This window comes from Medicago truncatula, chromosome 4 (assembly GCF_003473485.1).
Source record: "Medicago truncatula cultivar Jemalong A17 chromosome 4, MtrunA17r5.0-ANR, whole genome shotgun sequence".
Taxonomy (NCBI): Eukaryota; Viridiplantae; Streptophyta; class Magnoliopsida; order Fabales; family Fabaceae; genus Medicago; species Medicago truncatula.
In genome coordinates, this window is record NC_053045.1 from 37,689,442 (window position 1) to 37,714,769 (window position 25,328).

The 25,328-nt window shown below is 34.0% G+C and overlaps 4 protein-coding genes across 10 annotated transcripts; 3 read left to right on the forward strand and 1 right to left on the reverse strand.

Annotated features, from left to right (window-relative positions):
• Window positions 1-1,319: 1,319 nt before the first annotated feature.
• LOC11441662 (serine/threonine-protein phosphatase 4 regulatory subunit 2-A) lies at window positions 1,320-5,047 on the forward strand. The gene is made up of 7 exons (XM_003607352.4): window positions 1,320-1,516; window positions 1,600-1,692; window positions 2,777-2,825; window positions 2,982-3,078; window positions 4,004-4,056; window positions 4,167-4,229; window positions 4,400-5,047. The coding sequence occupies exons 1-7, from the start codon at window positions 1,404-1,406 to the stop codon at window positions 4,745-4,747; spliced, it is 816 nt and encodes a 271-aa protein (XP_003607400.2). The 5' UTR covers window positions 1,320-1,403; the 3' UTR covers window positions 4,748-5,047.
• A 1,141-nt stretch (window positions 5,048-6,188) lies between these two features.
• On the forward strand, window positions 6,189-9,005 carry LOC11441225 (uncharacterized). Its single transcript, XM_003607353.4, has 2 exons — window positions 6,189-6,385; window positions 6,812-9,005. Exons 1-2 carry the CDS (start codon window positions 6,268-6,270, stop codon window positions 8,401-8,403), a joined length of 1,710 nt encoding a protein of 569 aa, XP_003607401.2. The 5' UTR covers window positions 6,189-6,267; the 3' UTR covers window positions 8,404-9,005.
• A 3,658-nt stretch (window positions 9,006-12,663) lies between these two features.
• Window positions 12,664-16,554, reverse strand: LOC11437745 (ADP-ribosylation factor). The gene is made up of 7 exons (XM_003607355.4): window positions 16,350-16,554; window positions 15,683-15,773; window positions 15,117-15,232; window positions 14,883-14,942; window positions 14,723-14,788; window positions 13,253-13,458; window positions 12,664-13,157 (listed from the first exon to the last, which is right to left on the reverse strand). The coding sequence occupies exons 1-6, from the start codon at window positions 16,404-16,406 to the stop codon at window positions 13,261-13,263; spliced, it is 588 nt and encodes a 195-aa protein (XP_003607403.1). The 5' UTR covers window positions 16,407-16,554; the 3' UTR covers window positions 12,664-13,157; window positions 13,253-13,260.
• A 2,147-nt stretch (window positions 16,555-18,701) lies between these two features.
• LOC11439242 (protein root UVB sensitive 6) lies at window positions 18,702-24,164 on the forward strand. Of its 7 annotated transcripts, XM_039833164.1 has the most exons (12): window positions 18,702-18,866; window positions 18,954-19,063; window positions 19,420-19,437; window positions 19,627-20,315; window positions 20,404-20,523; window positions 21,196-21,297; window positions 21,390-21,462; window positions 22,254-22,334; window positions 22,430-22,494; window positions 22,602-22,703; window positions 22,790-22,972; window positions 23,561-24,164. In XM_039833164.1, the coding sequence occupies exons 4-12, from the start codon at window positions 19,629-19,631 to the stop codon at window positions 23,618-23,620; spliced, it is 1,473 nt and encodes a 490-aa protein (XP_039689098.1). In that variant the 5' UTR covers window positions 18,702-18,866; window positions 18,954-19,063; window positions 19,420-19,437; window positions 19,627-19,628; the 3' UTR covers window positions 23,621-24,164. The 7 variants fall into 7 exon arrangements, with proteins under 7 accessions (XP_039689098.1, XP_039689097.1, XP_024637797.1 ...); XM_039833163.1 differs by having other exon boundaries at window positions 19,420-20,315; XM_024782029.2 differs by lacking the exon at window positions 18,954-19,063 and having other exon boundaries at window positions 18,706-18,866.
• The last annotated feature ends 1,164 nt before the right edge of the window (window positions 24,165-25,328 follow it).

Genomic DNA, 25,328 nt, shown 5'->3' on the forward strand with positions numbered 1-25,328 from the left:
ATTGCGTCACAGGTTAACATTTAGAAATAAGAGATGTCATTTGGCTTAAATTAAATCTAGGGTTAATAAAATTTGTTTAGTAACATTAAAGTGAAAAATTAGGAGCGATTTGTTTATTTTGATTTCCCTAACAATTAACGTTAACATTTTGATTAAATTAAACAGGGTTAATATAGTAAAATTAAGCAAAGAAGTTAGGTTACATCTATGGCAAAATTTTGCGTTCAGGTTAACTTTAAGAAATAAAATAGGTTAAGTATTGCAAGACGGGTTAACATTTATAAGTAAGATATTAAGTTAACAATAGCGAGACGGGTTAATGGTTATTCCTTTCAAAAAAACAGCATATAATTGGGAACATACTTTTATTTTACTTTAGATAAACATTAAATGCAAAAGTGTGGAGGGAAAAATTAGGTTAAAATTAGAGATGACTTTTTGCATAAATTAAATCTAGGGTTAATATAGTAAAGTTACACGAAAAAATTAGGTTAAATCTAGGGTTAATATTGCGTCATGAGTTAACGTTTATAAATGAGCTGACATTTTGCATAAATTAAATCTAGGGTTAATATAATTTGTTTAATAAAATTAAGGAGAAAAATTAGGAGCGATTTGTTATTTTGATTTCCCTAACAATTAACGTTAACATTTTGATTAAATTAAATAGGGGTAATACAATAAAATTAAGCAAAGAAGTTACGTTAAATCTAGGGTAAAATTTTGTGTTCGGGTTAACTTTAAGGAATAAGAGATTGCAATAATTGTTATTTTATTTTTTATGTAGTGTTTTAGACTCTGTGATGCAAATTTTTGGTTTACGAACTTTGATTTTCACATTTATAAAGGGTAACAATTTTCCATAATTTATAAGATTTCTCCTTCAGAACTAAATTTTAAAAAAATACGTTATTCAACCCGTGCAAAGCACGGGTTTGTAACTAGTTTAAAAAAAAAATCATACTTTCAGACAGTGTTTTCTTCCTCTTTCATAAAGGAGGTACATTTTATTCAAGAATATATCCTCAATGTACAATTAATTTAATGAGAGAGATAGTCAAGAAAGAAAATTAGTTGGACCCATAAATGTAATTCACTGATTAAACATATCTTTTTAAACTATTACTTGTGTTTATCTCTCGCATAAATGAATCCAAACGGTAAATAGAGATAAATAAATGGAAAAAACCGGAATTCATGATTTTGGGGGTAAGAATAGTTCCTCCCTCGTTAGTGATATAAAGACAACAGGCCCATAAGTGAGCCCACCCACTACTGCACAAAGCCCAACTTACACTCACACACACAGCGGACGCAGTTCCTCCGACACATCCTTCTCAAATTTCAACCAACACTCACTCTTCACTTTCTGTGATTTAATTTAGTGCGGTTGCAGAGGGATTATGATGGAGACGCAACCACAGGAAAATATGCAGCAACCACCGGTGGTTTCTTCCAGCGACGGCACCGATAATCTACAAAATGATGCGGCGGTAGCTGATGTTTCAAATCACATGTAATTTTGCGAATTCACTCAGCTTGTTTTTCTGTATGAAAATTCTTTCGAATTGAATTTTTTAATTGTCGTTTGTTTTTCAGAGACACTGTAGCAAAAGAAGAAGTAAAAAGCGATGCTTCAAGGGATGAAGTTGTAAGGATTCTACAAGCTATTGCATCCACCGGGAAGTTTTGGTGAGTGAGAGTTACTTAACTTTGTGCTTTAAGGGATTATGTTTTTGCACTAATAATATTAGAGTTTGTGCCTATGAGAATGAATTATTTTATGATGTTTTCGATCATTTAATCTCATAAAACTTCTGTGTAGTTCTTTTAGTTCCAGTTGCAGCAATACAGCTTATTTTAATTGCTTAAGGACTGCCAATTGCAAATTAACGATTTGCCAACATTTTGAATTGATGATATGTTCAATTCCTACTTGATTGGTTGCTTTCGTGAGCCTAAACTGTACATAGAACTAGAAAGTACCAAGTATTTAATTACACTGAATCACAACATTATATTGCCGATGCAGCCTCGCTGACTTGTATTGCTAGCGGATGTCAGGTTTGGTAAGGAGAGCTGACTAGATAGAGAACAGTCTAATAGTTAGAGGCATAGGGAGATTAAACAACAAACCCGTTTATTAAGAGATATTCCGTCCGGTCTCATATATATTAAGTGAAGAATCCTTGTTCAGGTTTATTGAATTACCGAGGTCTATATATTATAAACATTTTATGAGACCGGAGGGAGTAATTAGAAATAAACATTTTATCTTTGGTCTAATACAAGATAGGTTTTTGTGTAATTGATTGATCTATGCAGTTGATCCCACCTAATGAGAAAAGTCTCGGTGGTGGTTTTTGTTGTTGTTTTGTTATTTATTCCTTTCCCATTCCTCATTGAGGTTTTGATTTAATTGTCCAATCATTTTGTGTTATCATCGTAATTGCTAAATACTTATTATTCAAGAATGATCATTAACCTTAGCCTCTATCCTCCTTAGACTGATGTTGGTTGTGTCTGTTAGCTATGATGGTTAGGTATTAATAAGTGATGAATATGTGTTCTAAATTTTGAATATTATGAGGTTTCCATATGCTTGTATTTTTTCTTTTTTTTTTGAGAGAGTGCTTGTATTTATTATAATTTGCATATTAATTTTTACTAATTTTTATACTGAAGCGGCTATCATTGTATTCACTACAGTGGAGACGATTGACTTGGAGACCGATATGCACTTTAAACAATAATGTGGTCATTTTTTGTATAACAGGCATGACTGGGATAATCTGAAGAGTATGCTGTCATTTCAGCTGAAGCAGGTATGGGGAGGTAATGCTAGCATGCATTGTTCTTTATATTATGTTAATTCTTAGAGGTATGCTAGCATGCGGCGGTTTATATTTTGTCGTTCACATATTAGTTTATTGGAATTTTATTATTCATGCATCGTATTTCTCTCCATAATTTTTGTGCAGGTATTGTCCGAGTACCCTGAGGCAAAATTGACAAGTGAGCAGCAATGTGCTTCATTAGGAGAGTCCTATTCTGATCTGGTCAACAAATTGGATGAAGGTATCCCACCTTTAGTTCCACTGTTTTTTATGAGTACCATTAAATTTCATAGACATCAATTGTGCGAATTTAATATTTTTATTTCAGTATTGAAAATTATATTATAATTGTATTAGTCTTAAGTATGTGAAAAATATTGTAAAATATTTAATTACTCTTGGCAAGAGCTAATAAAATTATTTTGGGAATATCAATCTTAGAGATGTGGAATCCGTGTTTGGTACTCACTTCTCCCTTGGTGCATTTAATGGTTGTAGTCTTTGAATCAGCTCAACTTTTCATTCTGTAGCAATCACTCTCTGCTACTTGTTTTAGAGTCTTGACTGGAGCAGTTCACAGTTGAACTGGACTAACCTGCGGGTACATTTATCAAAACATTGGCCATATACCGGTGTGTAGCATTTTTACATATATACGTATATAGATCGATACTCTGATGCATATACATAAACTATTTTAAAAAAAATTGCTTAAAGAAAGCTCTAAATTAACAAATAATGTCATTTATTTTAAAATCATATTTTGAATTCTTAAAATAGTTGAACTTTTGTGTTGCCCAATATGTATGTCTAGACTGGAGATAACTGACACTTGGTGAAACCAAAGCTTTTAGAAGAGTATCCATGAGAGATAAACTTCCTGGCGATTAGCATGCGTTGTGTTGATTAAGATTATTCCATCCATTCTAGTTTTCAAATTTACTTTAAGCTATTTGATGCCATAATGAAGTAGTGACACTCATTTAGCTGATAAACAATGGTTTTGAAAAGCAATTTGCGTAGACCCAACTCAGACCCTGTTCTTTCTTAATCATTGGCCTGCAACAAATCTCTTGAATAATGATCTCCTTTAAGGGTATGCCTTGTTATTTATTGCTGAACTAAATCTTTCCCAATTAACTTTGAAATACTTTTCTGGATTCCAGCACTTACATGTTTTATTGATGGCCCACCATTTACATTGCAAAGGGTCTGTGAGGTATGTTTGCTTCTTTTATCCATTCTGCATTATTATATTCTGGGTCCAATATCCATCAAGGTTAACATGATAGTATAGAACAGTGTTGTCTGATATTTTGTATGGCACAGATTCTATTGGAGGCAAAAAACATTTATCCAAATCTTTCCAAGCTTGCTTTAGCTCTTGAAAAGGTATGCTTCATAATATAGCATGTGCACTGCTTTTCAAATTTGTTATATTTACAACAATAAAGATCCTGTATTTGTAAATGGTTAATCATGCATTTTATGGTTGGCACATGAATTATAGATAACTTGGTTAAACATTTTGCTTGACTTCTGTATGGTGTTTTTCTCTGTAGAATTTGTTAGTTACATCTACGTTGACAATTTGCACTGATCCTTATCCACAAGATCCAGTACAAGAACCAGATGACCAAGAGAAGGCAAGTGAAATGCAGCAGCAGCAATCTGATGGTGCACAAAATGGCACTGAGACTGAGCCTGAGCCTCTTGTACCAGACACAGATGAAGTTATGGTTGAGGCTGATACGAGTGATGATGTGGCCGTTGAAATGGAAACTTTTGAAGATGCTAAATCATCAGAATTAGATTCTGAGCCAAATCTTGACCAAAAAACAGATTCCGAGCAAAATATTGATCAAAAAATAGATTCCGAGCCAAATGCTAATAATGCACAAGCTTCTTGATTATTACTGTCCATATTTAAATCTATAAACCGATGAGCATAGACTCGGATATTTTCTCGCAGTGAGTTCCAAATGCTGAGAACAAAGTGTTTTGGGATCATTTGATAGTGTTTAATGCTCTGGTCTGGTAATAGTTAGAGCAAAGCATTTCATAGCAATTAGAATCAGAACAGCTTTCCTGTTTTGTATCTATTGGATGCTAATGCTTGTATTAGTGACATGAGCTTGTATAACTCGGTGTAATCTGCTTTTCATTTGTGCTCTGATGTTATATTCAAAATTAGTTCTTGAACTTCGCAATCCTTGTCGCCATGCCCTCTGCAGCAACTATGTTAGTTGCTACTATATTGGTTGGTTTTTGTGATTATTGAGGTTATCCGGTCAACTTGTAACATCTTGTACAATCATATTTGCTTTCTTGCTTAAAAATTAATGGCGGTCCCTTCCCTTGTTTATCCTAAATAGAGGCAACTGAACATCTATTCAAACTTGAAAAAAGGAATAGACTACTCAGGTGTTACAACGATTAGAGTCTGCCGACTTACGCATGTGTCGAACTTTGCAGAAAAACACGGTTTGAGAAGGGAGCAAGTAGAAATTAGTCAAACTATACGTTCCTAAAGAAAGTGATATGAAGCTACTATTAATAAATTTGTGTCTATTATCTATTCTATATATAAATAATACATTATTTTCGGGTAAATTTGTTTATAAGAATGTTATATTATTGATGACATTCAAAAAGATAAGACAAAAATTTATCATAATTGTTATATAGGTGATGATGTCATTGAAAACGATAAATAGAATTTGTTACAATATAAAAATGAAAAATATATATACCTATATTTTTAATTAAAATCAAAATAATTTTAATCAGAATTTCATAAAATTTACATGAGTGGATTGACGGATTATACATGAGTGGATTGACGGATATAGAATATTTTATTTTTGTATTGATTGATTATTGAGGGAAACATATATGATAGGTACTAATTTTAATTTATATTAGTTGTTTCTGAATGAAGAGTCTTTTGTGATCAATAATTAGATAATTAAAAGATTTGAATAGTTAGATAATTGTTGAAAGATCGGATATTTTGAATACTTCTTTTATGATATTAGTGAACTAATAAGATGATATAAATTACTACTCTAATTATATAATACTATAATTATATATAATGCTAGGATTTATCAAACTAAGAAAATCAAGAGAGAAGGAAGTAAGATGAAATGTTTAGATTTCTCAAAATGGTATCTTTACATGAATTAAATTTACCACTATTTATTATATGATTGACTTTAGACATATAATTTTAGGATAATTTAGGTTTTTATAATTTCTTATAACAATAATTAAGTAGTTGATATGAATTTAAATATGATTGTAACAGTAACAAATATAATTAATATCCAAATATGGAAACGTTTTAAGTAACAAAGAGAGAGTAATTATAGAAAAAAAGAGAGTATCGAAGGAAAGAAAGAAAAAAGAAGCAAATCTCGATGATCATATGGAGATGCTTGATTCCGTGTGCTTTTGTAGGAATTCTTCAATTACATTCGCTCAATCCTCTTCCCCTCTTCCTCAAATCTTTTCTCTTCCTCAACCCATTCCTCAATGGCCTCAAGGTTAATTCAATTTCATCATAGATAGGCATCTCAATTTTGCATTTTTGGTAACTATATAGCATTTGTTTTTTGTGCAGTTAGATTTTGTGAATTTATTACGTATCCAATTTATTTAATTATGATCCTATAACTTACAGTTTTTGGGTTACTAGTGAGTGAGATTTGTGCAATGTAAATTGATAACTCTTATGTCTCCTTTTACGCATTAATTAATACTCTCCAGCGTGTTGTAAGTATTGGGCTATCGAGTTCGATTCCTACTCAATAAAATATAGGAAAATGCTAGCAAGGGATAATTAATTACTGTCTCAATGTAACACAGGAACTTAAATTAACTAACTAGCTTTTCCTTTTGTTAATTTTTTGAAAAGAAAAATAACTTACTTCTAAACATACCTTTTCTGTCTATGTCATTACTCATTACAGGACAAGGTTTTGCCTCAGGAGTTGTAAATCTTGGTGAAATAGAAGTTTCCAAGGTCACAAGGTTTGAGTTCATTTGGAGCACTGCTATACTAAACCCGAAAAAAGCTGTTATATTCTACAAGCCTGTAGGAATACCTCACACTTTCCATATCCTTGGTCACTATTGTCAACCTAGTGACAAACCTTTACGAGGTTTTGTACTTGTCGCAAAGGAAACAAGAATTCATTTTTCCGAAACTAACGTGGAAAAGCTACCTGCTCTGAGGAATCCCCTTGATTTTGAGTTAGTTTGGAGTTCAAATGCGCCTGCCAGTCTGGAAATTTCAAGTGGGTGCGGTTACTTCTGGCTACCCGAACCTCCTGAAGGTTACAAAGCCGTTGGCTACTTAGTTACAGACAAACCTGAAAAGCCTAAGTTGGATGAAATGTGTTGTGTTCGTGCCGATCTTACTGACAAATGTGAACCTTACCATGTAAAATTTGCTGTTGCTTCTAAAATTCCAGAGTTATCATTTCAGCTATCGAGCTCGAGACCTTGTGACCGTGGCATGCTAGGGAAAGGTGTTTGTGTTGGGACTTTTCTCTGCAGTAGTGGTTTGAGCAATGGAGAAGAGAACCCTATTGCATGCTTGAAGAACTTAAATGCTGCGCTACAATCAATGCCTAATTTGCAACAAATTCATGGACTTATTAACCATTATGGCCCTACTGTTTTCTTTCACCCTGAGGAAATTTACTTGCCATCTTCTGTTGATTGGTTTTTCAGCAATGGAGCCCTTTTGTGCAGAAAGGGTATGTGTACAGGAGAGGGAATCGATGCAACTGGCTCAAATCTACCATCTGGAGGATCAAATGATGGCCAATTTTGGATAGAATTGCCGAGTGATGATCGAAGGGATTTTATCAAACGCGGGGATTTAAATAGTGCAAAGCTTTATGTTCATGTGAAGCCGGCTCTTGGTGGGACTTTTACAGACATTGCAATGTGGATATTTTGCCCTTTCAACGGACCAGCCACTTTGAAAGTTGGAATAAAAAATATACCTTTGAGCAAGATTGGAGAGCATGTTGGTGACTGGGAGCATTTCACACTTCGTATATGTAACTTTGCCGGAGAGCTCTATAGCATATACTTCTCACAACACAGTGGCGGTGAATGGATGGACACATGTGACTTGGATTATATTGATGGAAATAAAGCCATTGTTTACTCGTCAAAAAGTGGACATGCAAGTTACCCTCGTCCTGGAACGTACATCCAAGGATCTTCAAAACTAGGGCTTGGCATTAGGAACGATGCTGTTCGTAGTAATTTGTACGTGGACTCCAGTATCCATTATGAAGTTGTTGCAGCTGAATATCTAGAAAATGTTGTCGCTGAGCCTAATTGGTTGCAGTTTATGAGAAAGTGGGGTCCCAAAATTATTTATGATTCAAAAACTGAGTTGGATAAGGTTATCAATGCACTTCCGCGCATGCTTCAGTATTCAATGAGAGACTTGATTAACAAGTTACCGGTGGAGCTCTATGGCGAGGAAGGTCCTACTGGGCCAAAAGAGAAAAATAATTGGATACATGATGAGAGATGGTGAGATAGGTGTTTGGCTGATGATTTATGCACTAATGATGGAATAGTTGCAAATGTCTCACAATTGGATTGAAATGAATGAGAATTCTTACACTCACTGCTACTTTCTAGTATTCAACTTGTTTTGCAGATCCAAATTTGTTTAGCATAAGATTTTACAGCTATCATCCTTGATAAATTATGCTAGCATGGAATCATGTCAAAGATTCATATTCCTTACACCAGATAGAATTGTAAGGCCCTGCACAGTTTCTTCGGCATATACTGCAAAAGCAACTCAAGTCATTAGTCAGGTCACAGTTTGATTATTTCCTCAGCAAATTGGGCACTTGGAATTTTAATGTGCCAACTTGAGGGGGGGCATTAAGATAAATATTGATAAATATGTTTATAAAAATTGTAATCTGCATGTTTATAGATTGATAGATGAGGAAATCTCAGACATATATATCTTAGACTGATTGATAGACATTAGCTATTGTAGGAAATTTTTTAGGAGTAACATTAGAAGTATATTCTTGAGTAATTGTAGGGGGTAGAAGCTTATTCTTTTGATTTTATTCTTGTATATATATTCAGATCATATCAATGAAAAAGTTTGACAGATACATTAGCGAAAATATAATGATCGATGAAAAAAAAAATCTATACTCCTTGTGTGTCACAATAATCTTTTGACCTCATGATCTCTCTTACTCAAATATATGTTTCTTTTAAAACAGAAATATTATTTCTTCTAGGAAAACGCTAAAGAGTGCCCTTAGGGCATTGGTTAGGGGAACAAAAATAGATATATTGTGTTGAAATATGGTGAAAAATGATGAATTTAACTTTTTCAAAATTTTATAAAATGTTGTTTCCTTTGCAAAACTACTACTTTTAATTTTTTTTAACAAGTGCCTTAAACCCTTAGGGCACTTGTTATGACCGTTTCTTCTATTCATTTTCTTGTATTTTCTCATCTTCAGTTCATTTCCTATAAGATATTGAACTCGCAACTTTGATCTTTTATTTGGAATTTGTAACCTTTTAGAATTTAAACTTCCAGCATGTAAGTTTGGTTCTGTTGTACATAAATACTAAATGGAAAGCCCGTGCGTTGCACAAAGGGTTAGTAAATTATCAGCAAAATTTATCACTTTGAATGATGATATACATGTTTGTGAGCATAATTCGTCTGCCCCATTTGATTTACCAAGAAAAATAATAGTTGTAATCATATCTCACACTATTTACTTATAATCAAGCTGATTCCAATTCTTATCAAGCTTCCATAATCCATATTGGCAAAACAATGAAGATATCATGGAAACTCAATGACAATGGCCAATTATACTAGAAAAGTGAAGTAGCTGAAAAACTCAAATTTATGAAGTAGCTGAGCATTTTAGATATCAGGAGGTCAAGAAACACAAAGTTAAAATGGTGATTCACAACAATCACATTTTCTCTCAAATAACATTCATACAACTATACTAGAAAAGTGAAGGAGGACTAGGAGTGGCACCATTAGAGTATTCCAATAATTAGATTACATGACATGTTTTTCTTCTTCTTCAGAATAACAATATTAACCTCACAGCATATATGCTTCACAAATTGATATTTTAAATTATTGATACATAACAGAGAACTTTGAAATCTTTTATTTCTATGTGATCAGAGAAGCTTTGTTCTGCTACCTTTCTTCAACAAAGTTGCACATGGTGCCATTGGAGATGCTTAAACAAACTTTTCCTATGAAAAGTGATCAAAGGACATGTTTGAGTTTGAGTTTGAGTGAAATGAAATAAACAAAGAATTAAATGAAAGATATGTTTGAGCTTGAAAATAATATGAAAAGGTAACACCATATATAAGTTATTCATATATGTCTTCATAAAACATGAATTTTCTTTATTCTTTTGAAATTTGAATTTTCTGAGTAAAATGCTTCAATTCTTTAATCATCTTTTAAGTCTAAATAATTGCACACAAATAATTTTTTTAGAAACAAAATATATCAAAGTGGGTCTATAATTCTGATGTAACAGTTATTTCTAAGCTCAGGCTTAACATATTTAACATAAAAGCTATAAACAAATTGAGATCATGATGATATTACCACCAGCTAATTAACAAACGGAGCTATATATTTGTATTTTCATGGTTTAAGCAGCTAAACTTCTAACTATATATGAAGGCAGGCCACTAAGCCCCCTTTAAAATTTGAAAGGCTTCCAAGTTGATGAGGAATGGTTCCAACAAGAACATTATTATAACTAAGATCAAGGTACAACAAATGAGAGAAATTTCCAAGTTGATAAGGGATTGTAACCTCGAGACGATTCTCTGAAAGATCAAGATATTGCAACTGTGAAAGGCGAACAAGATCATTTGGATTTCTTCCGTCATCAAATGAACCTTGGAGGTCAAGGAGTCTCAACTATTGTGGAGCTGTTCTCTAAGGTTCGTTGGATGGCGGAAGAATTCCAAATGATCTTGACTTCCAAGAGAACCAAAAATATCTGGAAAAATACTGTTTGGAAACCGACTCCAACTGAGGTTCAGATACTTTAAAGGCCGCAACTCCATCAAATGAACCTTGGAGGTCAGGGAATCTCAACTGTTGTGGATCTGTCGCTGATGCAACATAAGGCATCATGGAGAGCATGTCTCCTTCTCTATGCAACATGTTTGGCATAAGCTATAGCTCCACAACAGTTGGATAAGAGAATCTCCAACAGCAACACAACAAAGATTGCTCCAACTAACTTCAGAGACACAACACTACTCATCATCTTAATCTTTGCTTTCAACTTATTATTATTATTTCTTCTCACATTCAGAAACAAGATACAAATGGCAATACTTATTAATAATGCAGTAATGCCAAATGGGAAGACTTGCTACAAAGACTCGCAAACATCGCCCAACAAAATGTGGAAAAAAGGTACATCATGATGATGCATTATTAATGAAGATTCACAACCACTTAGACTAAAAATACTTGGGTGCCTCTGGCCTTTGGTGTCATTAATGCCTTTAGTTTGTTTTAGATGATAGAGAATAATAAATGAATGATTAAAATAAATTATTTAGATAAGAGATAATGAGTGGTTAAGAGAAAGATAGGAACAAAGACACCAAAGGCCAAAGACACTCAAGCACTATACCCCACTTAGAGAAATGCTAACGAGTGTCTCTGGGAATCTGGGACACTCTTTAAAGACTTTTAATAGTAAGTTTTTACGAAGAAAATTCAATATTCTTAATCTTATGAGCAGCAGAGAAAAATATTTGATTCAAAAGCCTCAAACTTACATACTTTTCTTCTTTGGTTATTGTACTTGCAGAAAAAGTACGGTAAGGATTCTAGGGCCAAGAATCGTAGATTAGGGTTCTAAACTAGGGTTTTTAGACTGAATATCAGATCTGTTGAAAATGATCTCAAGAGGGTTATTTATAGCCTGCTAATGGGCTTTTTTCCTACGTGACTTAAGCTCTAAGAAAGCAGGGGTTTTAGTCTTTTTAGCTCATTTAGGCGGTTTGGGGCGACTTCTAGAGGTTTCTAGAAGCCGAGGTGGGCGGCGTCCTGAGGAGGACGCGCCTAGACCTCCAAAGTCCCTTCTATAGGGCGCCTAAGCCCTTCTGGAGGGCTTTTAAGCCCTTAGGAATATTATGACGGTCCAGTTATAGAATTGGAGAAATAAAGTAGAACAACATATTGCATTTCTCTAAGAGTGTGTATATTGTGGAACACAAAGAGTATATATTAAGCAAGGCTGAAATGAAATATACAAATGGTCCCTGCAAATATATGATTTGGTTGGAATTTGTTAGGTCCCTGCAAAAAAAAAAAAAAAAAAAAAACTTCTAAATATATATCCTTGCAAAAATTGTTTTTTAAAAAAGTTTGCATGCCCACTTTCTTGATTTGACCCATTTTTGCTTATGTGATTTAAATATTTATAAAAAATATGAAATTATTTAATGTAAAAATTAATTTTCTTAATTCTTGTATCTGATCAACGTGTTTATATAGGGACAGAGGTACAGCCTACACTACAGTGATCTTTTCCCAGTCAGTATAAACAAAGATAATCAATTTATCATACTTTTCTTTGTCTGCTTTTCTTATGGTCAAATATATCCTCCCATACAAAATAAGTTGAAAAAATATGTTCGTTTATTCTTTATTTTTTTTAAGTTGATAAAACTCCCTCATACAATTCATACTAAAACTTTTAGTTAAAAGCAATTGTGCAACCTGATATACAAAATATTCCAATAGAAGTAACAGCTATATTATTATGGGCAAAAGGGAAGCAATTGCAACCACACAATCTAACTGAATCATAATAACATGTTGGCGATGCCTAAAGAAAATTGTGACGAGATCGCAATGTGTTTGTCAGACTCGTTATTTTTATGAATCAATGCATCAGTCACAGCCACACAGAAATAACATTCACAAAGAGTAAGGTGGAGAATATCAAGGGAGAATGAACAACTGATCCAGCCAGTATCCAAGACCTTCTATCAGGTACCCGTGCACTTAACGTGGGGTATCAATACAGCAACAAAATTTAGTTAATCATTTGACATGTACAAACTTCTATAATTGTAGAAAGTCACATATCTTTAAATACCCTGAAAGGCAAAGTAACTGTATTCTTCATCAGCTTAACACGAAAACCAAAAGAATTTGATTACCAATCTAGACATTTTGGAACTGGTCACAGTCTGCACATTCACCAAATCCCAAGGCCAAAATACCTACAAAAGAATGAAAATATACATTATAATATAATGAAATGATATATGATAAATAGAAAGGTAACTGATGATTGAGAGATGAAGATAGTTCAAACCTGAAAAATTAGAAGGATGAAGTTCCTAGTCCTAATGAAGAGTATCCAGCAGCCTTCATCTCCTTCAGTGTTGAGGACAACCAGTCCAAACCCTCATAAAGGCCATCGCCCTTAAGTGCACAGGTGCCTTGTATGTGCCATTTTCTATTCTTTAGATCAAAGAGACCTAATCCGTCACACACTTCCCTTGGCGTCATCGCTCCTCTCTAGAAAAGAAGAGGAAAACATTTGCAGTTATAGCTAAATTAAGGCAAACTTAGGAGTAAGCTACTTAATTGAAGGAGTGATCAGCTAGCAATACAAGGATATACATAATCATACAAAAGAGCAATTGTTTTTGGACAGATAGAAGTCCCATTGATGAAATTTGACATATTGGGAACGAAAACAGTGTCAGTCATGAACCATGATCATGTGGGAAAGATTACATAAAGAATTCAAGTGGTGTACAAGTAAGAATTGAACTTGAACGTGCAATACAAAAAGTCACAGATTCCACCAAAACTCAAGTCTCACTAGTATCAAGACTTAGTGGTCAAGCATAATGATGGGAAGACAAGAAGAAAACCGTTTTTGCTTAAAAAAGTTCTTGCTTGTGTGCTTTGAAATTGAATTTCTAATTATATTATGAGGTTACAGTAACCTCCCTCAAGATTTGAAAAAAATACACGGGTTGGAATCAATGGCGGATATGACGGAAGGCCAAACATCCACCATATAAACACGCCATTGCAGCCTATGGTGTTGCCATGGCGGGCATCCCTTCACAAATTGTCTATGGTGGTTATCCAAAAATCCGCCACGCCGTTCCGCATGGCGGCGCAATGGTCCCCATTTAACAACACTGGTTGGATCGTCCTAAAATAAGTTTTCTTCCCTTTAACTTAGACAACAGAAAGAAAGCAAAAAATAAATCAATTAAAGAAGTTGCTACAAGATCAGAACTGACTCAGAATGTTCACATGGAGTGAAGGCTATTGTCAACAGCCAGCAAGTAAATAATGAATATTTTCAAATATACTTGGTTCTTGTGGTTGGTGGCCTATTGGCAGGGGAATAGAGTTTTTCTACTTAGTACCAGACTAATTACACAGATGAGTTAAAAGAAAAACAGAAAACTACAGGATGGAAAAACTGAAATAGAGAAAAAATAGATTTCTTTAGATACGCATGCACGTGCAAAAGGTGCAGGATTCTTTTTGTAACAACCAGCATTATATGAGGAAAGAAATCCTTAACCTTTGAACCATATTCCATATATTGCAACTATTTAAATGACTGACATAAAGCCTACCCCTTCAATGTTTGCACTGGTATGTGCATTAATTATGGCACATTATGCTAACTATAATAGTACTCAGCAAAAACTGACAACCAACTCACATGATTTGACTTTGACTTCATCTTTACACGTATAAGTTATAGGTCATTCAGATGGAAGAAGTAGAGCACAGATCAAGATACACATACCAGGTCTTGTTTGTTGGCAAGTACCAAGATGACACTGTTGAGCATAAACGGGTCGTTTATGATTGTCTGCAAGTAATCCATAGATCAATTCAAAGTCTGTTTGGAATAACATGTTGTGTGTGTGTGTGTGTGTTAATTTGTAAGTTTTTGGGCTTATCACCTGAAATTCTTGCTTTGCTTTCCCAATTCTCTCGCGGTCCAGACTATCAACAACATATATCTGCATAAACATGCACATATGTATCAACCTTGATACATTAACCCAATCTCCTGACTTTTCAGTCCTATAGGATATAAGAATAATTGAAGCAAAAGGAAAATTTTACAAAACCAAATGACACAAGTTGTGTTTTCAATATGAAAAACACATAAAATCACAAGAATCAATGCTTACCAAACCATCTGTGTTGTTAAAATAGTGCCTCCAGAGTGTCCTCAATTTCTCTTGGCCTCCAACATCCCAAACCGTGAAAATAACATTCTTATACTGAACTTTCTCAACGTTGAAACCTGCAATGCAGACAGACTCATATGCCTCAAAGCTCAAACAACAATGATTGTTTCCAATTATAATTTTCGTTCTGCTATACTAAAATACCATACATGTTTGTATCCATTCAATTCACACAAACCCACCACAGATATTTGCAGTACAATTACAGAGGGGAAAATCTCTGTTTCATCGCGCAAACAAAAACCAACTCCATCAAAAAAAAGTTTGGTATAACAACATCGGAATTAATGAGGGTAATAAACCAACTCCACTCACAAGCATATTCAAACCGACAAAGAAAAACAACCAAGTAGATAATTAGCAAGCATAAGCTAAAAAACACTTTAACCATAATATCCAAACACAATTTAATTAGCATTAAATAACAAGATATCTCTGATCTATTCTAAGAAATTTCAACAAAGAAACAATGAACTTAATCATTGAGTTTATGAAATAAAACCCACCAATTGTGGGAACAGTAGATAAAACTTCTCCAATGTGAAGCTTGTACAATATAGTTGTCTTTCCAGCAGCATCAAGACCAAGCATGACAACCTAAACCACACCAAATTTGAAGAATTATAATCAAAATATTGCTTTTTTTTTAATGACAAGTGTTAGTATGTTAATTGTTATGTTAGTTTTTTTTCTCCTTAATAGGACTTGAACCCTGAATCTCCAACTCCTTAACCCTTAGCTCAAACCAGTTGAGCTACCCAACCCCCCTCATAATCAAACTATTGCTGATAACAAAGAAAGCTACATTAACAAATTTCGTGTATGATTGGTTCCACTTTTAGAGGATCCAAAATTGATTTTGACAAGTTTGGTTGCTCTCGAGTAGAATTGATTATAACTTGAAGTTAAAAATTGAAGCTTTTGATTCAAGAATTGATTTTTACAATGAAGTTAATTTACCAGCTAACTTTTACATAATAATATATTCAAACATAAATCACTTTGTCTTCAACTCACTTTTAGCTTAGCCATGATCAATTTTTGGCATCCCAAACAGACATTAAAACGCACACTAATCATAGATATGAGTTAATAATGAAGCACAAAATCAGCATTTATTGTTATTATGATAAAAATTAAAACATAAAAAAAAAATAAAAAAAATTTGATTACCCGCATCTCGGTATTGCCGAAGAAGGAATCGAAGAGTTTGCGAAAAGCTTGACCCATGCGATCAGATTATTGAATTGTGAAAAGCAAAGGGAAGAGAAATTGAATTGCGTATATTTCCTTGTTCCTTCTTCCCTGTTGCGTTTCTTCTGATTCTGATTTGATTTGATTTGATTTGGAAAAACGAATGAACGAACTCTAAGCACTTTGTTTAATGCTTTTTTATACTACTAACTAACTAACTAAATTACAATATAATAATAATGGAATATTTATTTCACCTTTTTGTTTTTGAAATCCTTCCTTTTTTTTTAATATATATAGGGAGCATAGCATATCAAGTGAGCATAACATATTTATGTGAGAATGATAGGAATAAATAACAACCGTTAGATTAAAATGTGTGGTTGAGATTAAAGATAGGTTAAGTATCAAGGGATACAGGAAAACCCACACGCGTTTTTATTCCTACACGTTCTTTCTTCTTCTCCGCCTTCCACCACAGGTCCCAAACCTCCTTCCATGTTTTTGGCATCAGAACTATCAATAAAAAACATTGAAACTTAGTTTTATTTTATTTTATCGTTTTTTCACATGTTGGAGATCGTAAATCAACAAATGGCTGAACAATTTTGATAAAAAAAAATCAAATCTTAAGGAGAAGAAGTGGTGTTATTGACACCCTTATTTCCCCAATTTGATAACATTATTTTGTTCGTAAAATCCAGAACAAGGAAATTGTGAATTTAGAAATTGATATTTAGCCAAAATCTGAATCTGAAATTAAATTGGAAACCCTTGAAATTGGATCCATGGTCATGGTCCTCCAAATTACTTTAATATCAATTTATATGTATTAAGTTTAAGAAGATAGATTGCAAGAAGCAGAAAGTGAATGGAATAAATTGTTGAACAATTTTGCATATGAAAGTGGATTGGAAAAATGAGAAGGGAATGATTCATAAGATTGGATAGACTATGGAGAGACACATATTTTGTTTAAAATAGATCATTTAATCTCAGCCACACATTTTAATCTAACAGTTGTTATTTATTCCTATCATTCTCACTTGATATGCCCATATATATATATATATGTATGTGTGTATATTATTTGAGTCAAAAAATATATATATAGTACTAACATGGTTATTTGTATTTTTTTTTTTAAGGGAACACGATGATTTGTATATCTTGTCTTGTAAAAAAAATTGAAAAGCGTAATATTTGTCTTTTTTGTTTTGAAAGAAAGTTTTTTTTTTATTTTTTTATAGCATTTTATTGATAATAACCGTTTCAAAACAATTGGAGATAATAAAATGATTAACGAGACTACCTGTTACATGGTCTATCTTGCAAGAGCGTGAGCTACCACATTTGTTTATCGTTTAGTGAACTTCACCCGAGAGTTAGTAAACGAGAAGTGAAAAGAGATCTGCATATTGTGACGATGTACCCAAAGTAAGAGATGTCCTCCGTATTAAAAATGAAATGTGTCATATGTGGTTCTGGAATCAACGTTATCAAATAGTATATCACTTAACCATTGCAACACATTTCATAAACCTAAGACTTCTTCCACATCAACCGGATAAACGTCAGCGAAACGCATTCTTTGCCAACACAAAGGCACCATGTCGAACATAGATACCTATATGTTATATGTGTCCTATTTAGAGTGGTAAAGAGTGTTGCATCAATGTTGCATTTTAGGCTACCTCATGCAGGATGTTGCCATCGAACATGACCAGAAGAAACTGACACCGTAGTTGTTGAAAGTGTAGCATCACGACGTACAACATGAGAAAATTGTTGTGCATATCTTTTAGTTTCTTAGGTGGTAACCCAATAGTAGTTTTGTTTTCGAGTTTGGAATTATAAATTTATGAAAGTAGTACAAAAGGGACTTAAAGATGTTAGTTAGACCCACAAAATTTCAAAGACGAAATTTATTTCAAGGAGGTCAAATGCAATTTTCCAATACATAGAATACTCAAGAATTTTTTTTTTTTTTGTCAAGTAAACTAACCGTTAGAGCTCACACATTATAATACGGAGAAGTGGGGTGTCACGAGGATAATACTCAATTTTCTTTTTTTTTTGTGGTGGTTGGAATTTGAACCCCAAACATTACATATTTTATGCATTGCCCCAACCAACTGAGCTAAACTCACGATGACAAGAACTTCTAATAGAGAGATTAAAAATTGTCATTTTCACCCTTTAAATGATAAAATTTGGTACGAAAAGTTGTCTTGTAGTTTATGAAAAACAAAATTTTGGTTTTTGCCGTGTGGAAAAAACAATACATATCAAACAAACAAACGCACTTTGAGTTGAGAATGAAAATAAGCAAGGGGTAAAACAGTAATTGTAACATAGTTATGCAACTTGGAAAGCTCGGAAACTTCTCCTCTCTCTCTCTCTCTCTCTCTCTCACGTGAGAGTTCATTCAGACCAAGAAGATGAGAAAAGTTTGTCTTGCATGCAACAATCAAATCCACTAATTCTTCCAACTAGGTCAGTTTTCTTCTTAAGTTTCCAATTCAAACTTAGTGATTTGCTTTGACGATAATCAGAAATGGCGATTCAAATTTGGGGTTTCAGGGATTCGGTAGCAATTGGATTTGTAGTAAACTTGATGAGTTCAATTTTCCTCATTTCATTAATTCAATCATCATTTTACAATTCCCAGTAGATTTAATCATCAAAATATGGTAAATTCAATTGATAGAAGTTACAGTAAAAATAGGACCTACAATGTGACTTTTTTTCTTCACATAAGGTAGGTAAAGGTATGCACACACATGTATATACAATACATACGTATAAATGAATGAGTTTTATAGATCACTAATGTTTGTATATGTATATGTGTATAAGCTATGGTGGATTGTGTACTACTACTACAATATAGCTTGTTAAAGTATTATCTGTTTACAGGATTTTAGGCTCGTGTTAACTTGCTACTAAAATACTCAATGGATGTAGAATTTACATAATAGTTTGAAGTTCAGTTGAAGAAGCTCACTGAGATTTATTTCTCATCCCGTTTAGTTTCTTTATATTTCAGATAAGCAGGTTGGGAAAGGTAAAGGCAAAATAGTGTAGCTTTTGAAGATTATCTCTTTATGCTAATTTGTATTTTGCATATGTTATGACTTATTACTTTGTTTATGTACTTTCTAAAAGAATTGTACCTTGTACTCGTGTTAAAAAAAGTGTGTTGTAGTACCTATGATTTAACGCCTTAAATCCATCCGATCTGAACTGTTTATAGTCATGGCTCCTCTGAATCCCTTGAACGTGAAGAAACAGACACCAAATATATCATCTCCTTCTTCTCAAGATATTCTAATCCGCGAAACGCTGCGTATCAGTGCCCAATTGGCATCCTCCACACCACCCCTCCTCGATACAACCACACCATCCACCTTGAGATTCATCTGCTGCGAGGAAATCGATGGCCGTCGATGGAATTACGTGGCAGAGACCAATGCCTCCGGGCAATTCAAGAATAATTCCTTTCGCTCTCTCAGCTTACAAACCCCAAAGCCTCCTCTTGATGAAATGATGTCATTCATTACATCCTACGTTGTTCCCGAAGGTTTCCCTCACACTGTTACCCCTTCCTATGTCCCCTACATGACTTGGAGGGCTCTCAAGCACTTTTTCGGTGGAGCAATGGGTGTTTTCACTACTCAAACCCTTTTGAGTTCTGTTGGCGTCTCTAGAAACAGAGCCACTCCTGCTGCTGCTGCTGTTGCTATCAACTGGATTCTCAAGGATGGAGCTGGTCGTGTCGGAAAGATGCTTTTCGCTCGCCAAGGCAAAAAATTTGATTACGATCTCAAACAGCTCCGTTTCACCGGTGATCTTCTAATGGAGTTGGGTGCCGGGGTGGAACTGGCAACTGCTGCAATGCCACATCTTTTTCTTCCTTTGGCTTGTGCCGCTAATGTACTCAAGGTTTGGTGTCTTTTATTTGTTGTTGTTGTGATGAGCAATTCGCTTTCATGTCAGTTGTCCAGGCTAATTAGTTTATTAATGCTTTTAGAATGTTGGTGCTGTAACATCAACATCAACTAGAACACCAATTTACAAAGCCTTTGCTAAAGGAGAAAACATTGGTGATGTCACTGCTAAAGGAGAATGTGTTGGCAATATTGCAGACCTGGTATATTTATCAACTTCAACAGTTATTTTTGAATGTAGTCTTGTTAAATTTTGGTGCCATCTTTTCTTGTAACAATATTGCAGTCAGGAACTCTTTGTTTCATTAAAATATCACTTTTATTTTGAAATATTTTAGTATGTTGAAGCTTTTAAAATATTTTGAATTTAAAAATGTATGCTTTCTAGGTTTTTGGGTGTATAAACTTGATACATCTAGTTCTGAATGTATAAAGTCATCTAAAAGCAACATCCAATTAAACCTATAAAATTGTTATGATGTAAGGTAGCCAATTGAGCATTATAAACAGCTTTCAGTATATTACAGTATGACATATTGTGCTTTCTATTTGCCATTAAAACAATTTTATATTTTAGCTTGTGCTTTTCTTGTCACTAAACTAACTTATCTCCAAGTTTTTTTTTAAAGGGTCATGCTAACAAGTGCCCTAAGGGCACTTGTTAAAGACTTAAATTAGAAATGATTGATGAAATTTTTCAAGATAAATTTTCCATTTTAAACTTCTTAACAAGTGCCCTTAGGGGACTTGTTAGCATTTCCCGTTTTTAAATACCTTTAGAATCTTGTATAAAGGAATTTTGCACTGGTAACCTTGAATTTTGCTTTTCCCTCTTTTGATGAAATCAAATACTGAATCTCTTTTGCAATTTGCAGTTAGGTACTGGGTTCAGCATAATGATTGCCAAAAGTAATCCGTCTCTTATCACCACCTTTTCCCTCCTTTCATGTGGATATATCCTTAGCTCTTATAAAGAGGTTTGGTTTTATGTTTCTAATTATGATGCGTATGTTATGTAGCTGTATATCAAATCCGGTGGTTTTGACAATAATGCTTATTGTATCGATAGGTAAAATCTGTGGTTTTGCACACACTTAACTCTGCAAGATTCAGTGTGGCGGTAGATTCATTCCTCAAGACAGGTATTGTAACACTTTTGTAGTTGCACCAGCATCCCAACACAATATATAATATATCTTCCAATATATATATGTTGGAAATTCCGCCTTAATTGTGGTCCGCCCCTAGTCGCCTAAATTGCGACCTTTGGTTAGCCTTCATTGCAGCCTCCAACACCTTCATTGTGTTGACTTTGAGGGGGTGAATTTAGTCCCACATCGGATAGATAGGACTTTTGAGAAGAGTTATTAAAGAGGAGGCACTCCTCACCTTACAAGCCGGTTTTGTAAGGATGAGTTGGGCCCCAAATTTCAACAATATATATATATATATATATATATATATATATAAAGAGAGAGGGAGAGAGAGAGAGAGAGGGAGAGAGAGAGATTGGTTGTGTATCTTTTTTACATCATCAAATAGTCAATCTTTGTCGTAATTGTTGAGCGATCTGTTCTCATTTACAAAGTCATTTTAATGTCTGCAAGAACTAAAGTTCTCTGATATACTATTCTGCCATATGCTTCATTCGTATTTTAACTGAGCTAATCCATTTCAGGACAAGTTCCCACTTTGCGGGAGGGCAATTTGAATATATATATATATAAAGAGAGAGGGAGAGAGAGAGAGAGGGAGAGAGAGAGATTGGTTGTGTATCTTTTTTACATCATCAAATAGTCAATCTTTGTCGTAATTGTTGAGCGATCTGTTCTCATTTACAAAGTCATTTTAATGTCTGCAAGAACTAAAGTTCTCTGATATACTATTCTGCCATATGCTTCATTCGTATTTTAACTGAGCTAATCCATTTCAGGACAAGTTCCCACTTTGCGGGAGGGCAATTTGAATGAGGACATATTTAGTTTTCCATGGAAAGATAGACCTGTTGTCCTTGGTATTACAATGGACTGAAATAATTTTACTTGTCAACTCCACCCATTTTGTCTAAATAATTAAAACTGTTTTTTTTTTTTTTAAATGACTGTGTAGGATCAAGAATCAAGGACGCTTTCCAAAGCCCTAGTGCATATGTTGCCATAGAGCCCTTGTTTGATGTATGTCCTTTACTGAGAGCAAAATAATTTTTAACTATCCCGAATATTTATACTTTGATTGACATTTCTCTATGATACATCCTTGCGTTCTTTTAAATTGATTGCAGAAGGAGAGGTATATTGTAACATATAATCCTTCAAAATCTAAGGTCCATGCTGTCCTCAAAGATCAGGCGAAGTCAGACGACATTCTAAAAGCAGCATTCCATGTGAGATATATGACTGTCTTGCAACTTTATAGCACAGTTGGGGAGTTCTTATTTCGGAAAGTACTTAAAATAACCTTATTTTCCAGGCTCACGTGCTCTCGAATTTTATAAAGTCGTTGAATGAAAGTAAGGGCTCGTCTTGGAAGCAAGGGGATGATCTTAATTCAAGTGTGATGCTCACAGCTGCTGATCTTGAGGCTTGTATTGCTGATTCTTGTAAAGTTGTCACAAATGCTTACTGGCTTTTCAAGAATAAAGCCCATGAACAGGTAATGGAGCAAGGCTATCTTGTTTGTTCTGCATCATTAGATGTCTACACTAAAATATTTGTGGACCTGCCTTTGAATAAGTTGTTTTTTTCAAATGTAATTTTTGGAATAATGTCTTCAATTTTCTGACACTTGGATGATATTGTATTTTGTTAGTAACAGACCCCAGTTAGGAGTGCATACAAAGGAGAAATATGGATGGGCCTAGTGGTAAAATGATTAAATATGTTAAATAGAGTAATTATGATAGAATAATTATATAATAGAATTAGTGGATGTAGCCTGTAGGACCACTAGGGAAGTAGGGTAAAATAAGAGATTTAGGAAAAGATAATATGTTATAAATAATGGAATGGAAGAGAGTGAAATTATCTAGGCATTTTTTTGAGAGAATTGGGGCCTTGGGGCAGGGTGTTGCAGGCCCTTGAATATCTGTAGTAGTTGTAGACATGTAGTTATTGGGCCTCTTTTCTTAAAATGGATTGATCCGAAGAGAGGCTTCAACAGCATATATTCTGTTACTGTATATATTTATTTAATTATTCCAAATACCTACTGCATATACATGATAAATCTATTTACTTGCAGGGTTGGACAATGTCAGAATCACTTCTAAATCCTGGGCGAGCTAGGCTGTGTCAAAGTTGATAATAGATTATATTAACATATCCTCAGCTGACTGCTGTTGGATTTTGAGTGCCTAAGTTCCTGGGCCTGCTCTGTATGAGAAATGAGTCAGGCAATTTCCACTGTGTAAAGAGGAGTCACAATCCTCAAGTTGATCATGCTATCTTTGAAGCTCAAAAGCCAAGTGAACTTTCCTGTGGAGGCATGCATACATAATTTTAAACAGAATTAGTTATAAGATTGAGTTGTTAGCGTGGCGCATCACCACATAGATACCAATGTGCTTAAAGGACCCCCTCTCCCCCAAAAAAAGTTGTATTGCTATGTTGTTTCTATATTCTTCTTTTTTCTTAGTTCTTTTTGCCGCGGTGATCACTCCATTGAAGTTTTTTAGTTTCAATTTTGCATGATTTTAAAGTTGAGTAGAGTTTGTCAACTTGTTCATATATAAACAATAAAAGATCAGTGTAATATGCATGATGCATGCTAACGGTAATGCACGCTTCAGGGCATTATATTACTGATCTTTTCAATAATCTATTGATTTTAAAGTTGAGTTCGTAAAGTCGAGTTTGTAAACTTGTTCCCATAAGCTCGTAATATAAAAGCAAACAAATCCGAAGGCTTTTCCTATACTATAGCATTAGCATGGATCATACCCTCCTGAAGTATTACTATTGTCGTTTTGAATATTTTATTATCTTATCAGTAAGTTATTTGCCTCGGAGTCCAGTGGAGTGTTTTTTAAGTGCTTTTTGCTAGGGTTATTGGGGTACACCAACATGGAGATCAACTTGAAAGATTTATCACTGGTTGATTAAACGCTGGTCTTGGATGTTGAACACAGCTAGGATATGACTTGTGATATACATCTCTACCTTGTTGACCATTTTTTGATTGAGAGAACCATCGTAATGCATATGATGAAAGAAATACTTTGTATGGTAGTGAGAATAATATAGAAGTGGAACTAGGTTGCTACCATTTGAAAATCATTTTCAAATTAATCCTCAAGGTTACTTGTCCTTGAAATAATTAAGGTTACATTGTTTGTTCGGTAAAGAGGAAATACGTCAACGGGATCCGCAGGTTCTTACTCCTTTTGTTTTTGCCTTAGTCTTAACATTTTATTATTATTCTACTTAATGTCCTTGTGAGCTTAATTTAGTTGCTAGGAACAATGCATAATATATGCAATGTTCGGATTTAAACCCCGGACACCACCAAAAAAAATTCTACTTGCTAACATCATCTTTTAATTTGATTACATGAGCCCGTAAATTTTCCTTACCAAAATTCGTGGGATAATAAGTGCAGGAGGAAATAAAACCAGTGCTTAATTCTTACATCAAGGTTAGTCATATAGGACCCAGAAAAGGACTAGAAAAACAGAATTGTATTGATACTTACGTTAACTCAACTAGAGAAATTATCAATGTTACGGAGTAGTTTTAAGGAAACTTAAATGAAAAATATAGCATCTGCACTTTATTTTCTGGATCCAGTTTATAAACGATGTCTAAACTGTATCCAAAAAGTTTAGGACAGCTCGGCTATATTGATCCGTGGTAGTCAGACTCTAACTGATTGATTTAAGCTCTTCCAATTTGTACCAACTGACTTAACCAAACCATATCCATTTATAAACCACTTATGTGAATTTAGATTCATAACCAGGACCATATCTTATTATAAACCGGTCATGAAGTATGGTTATGGATAAATAACC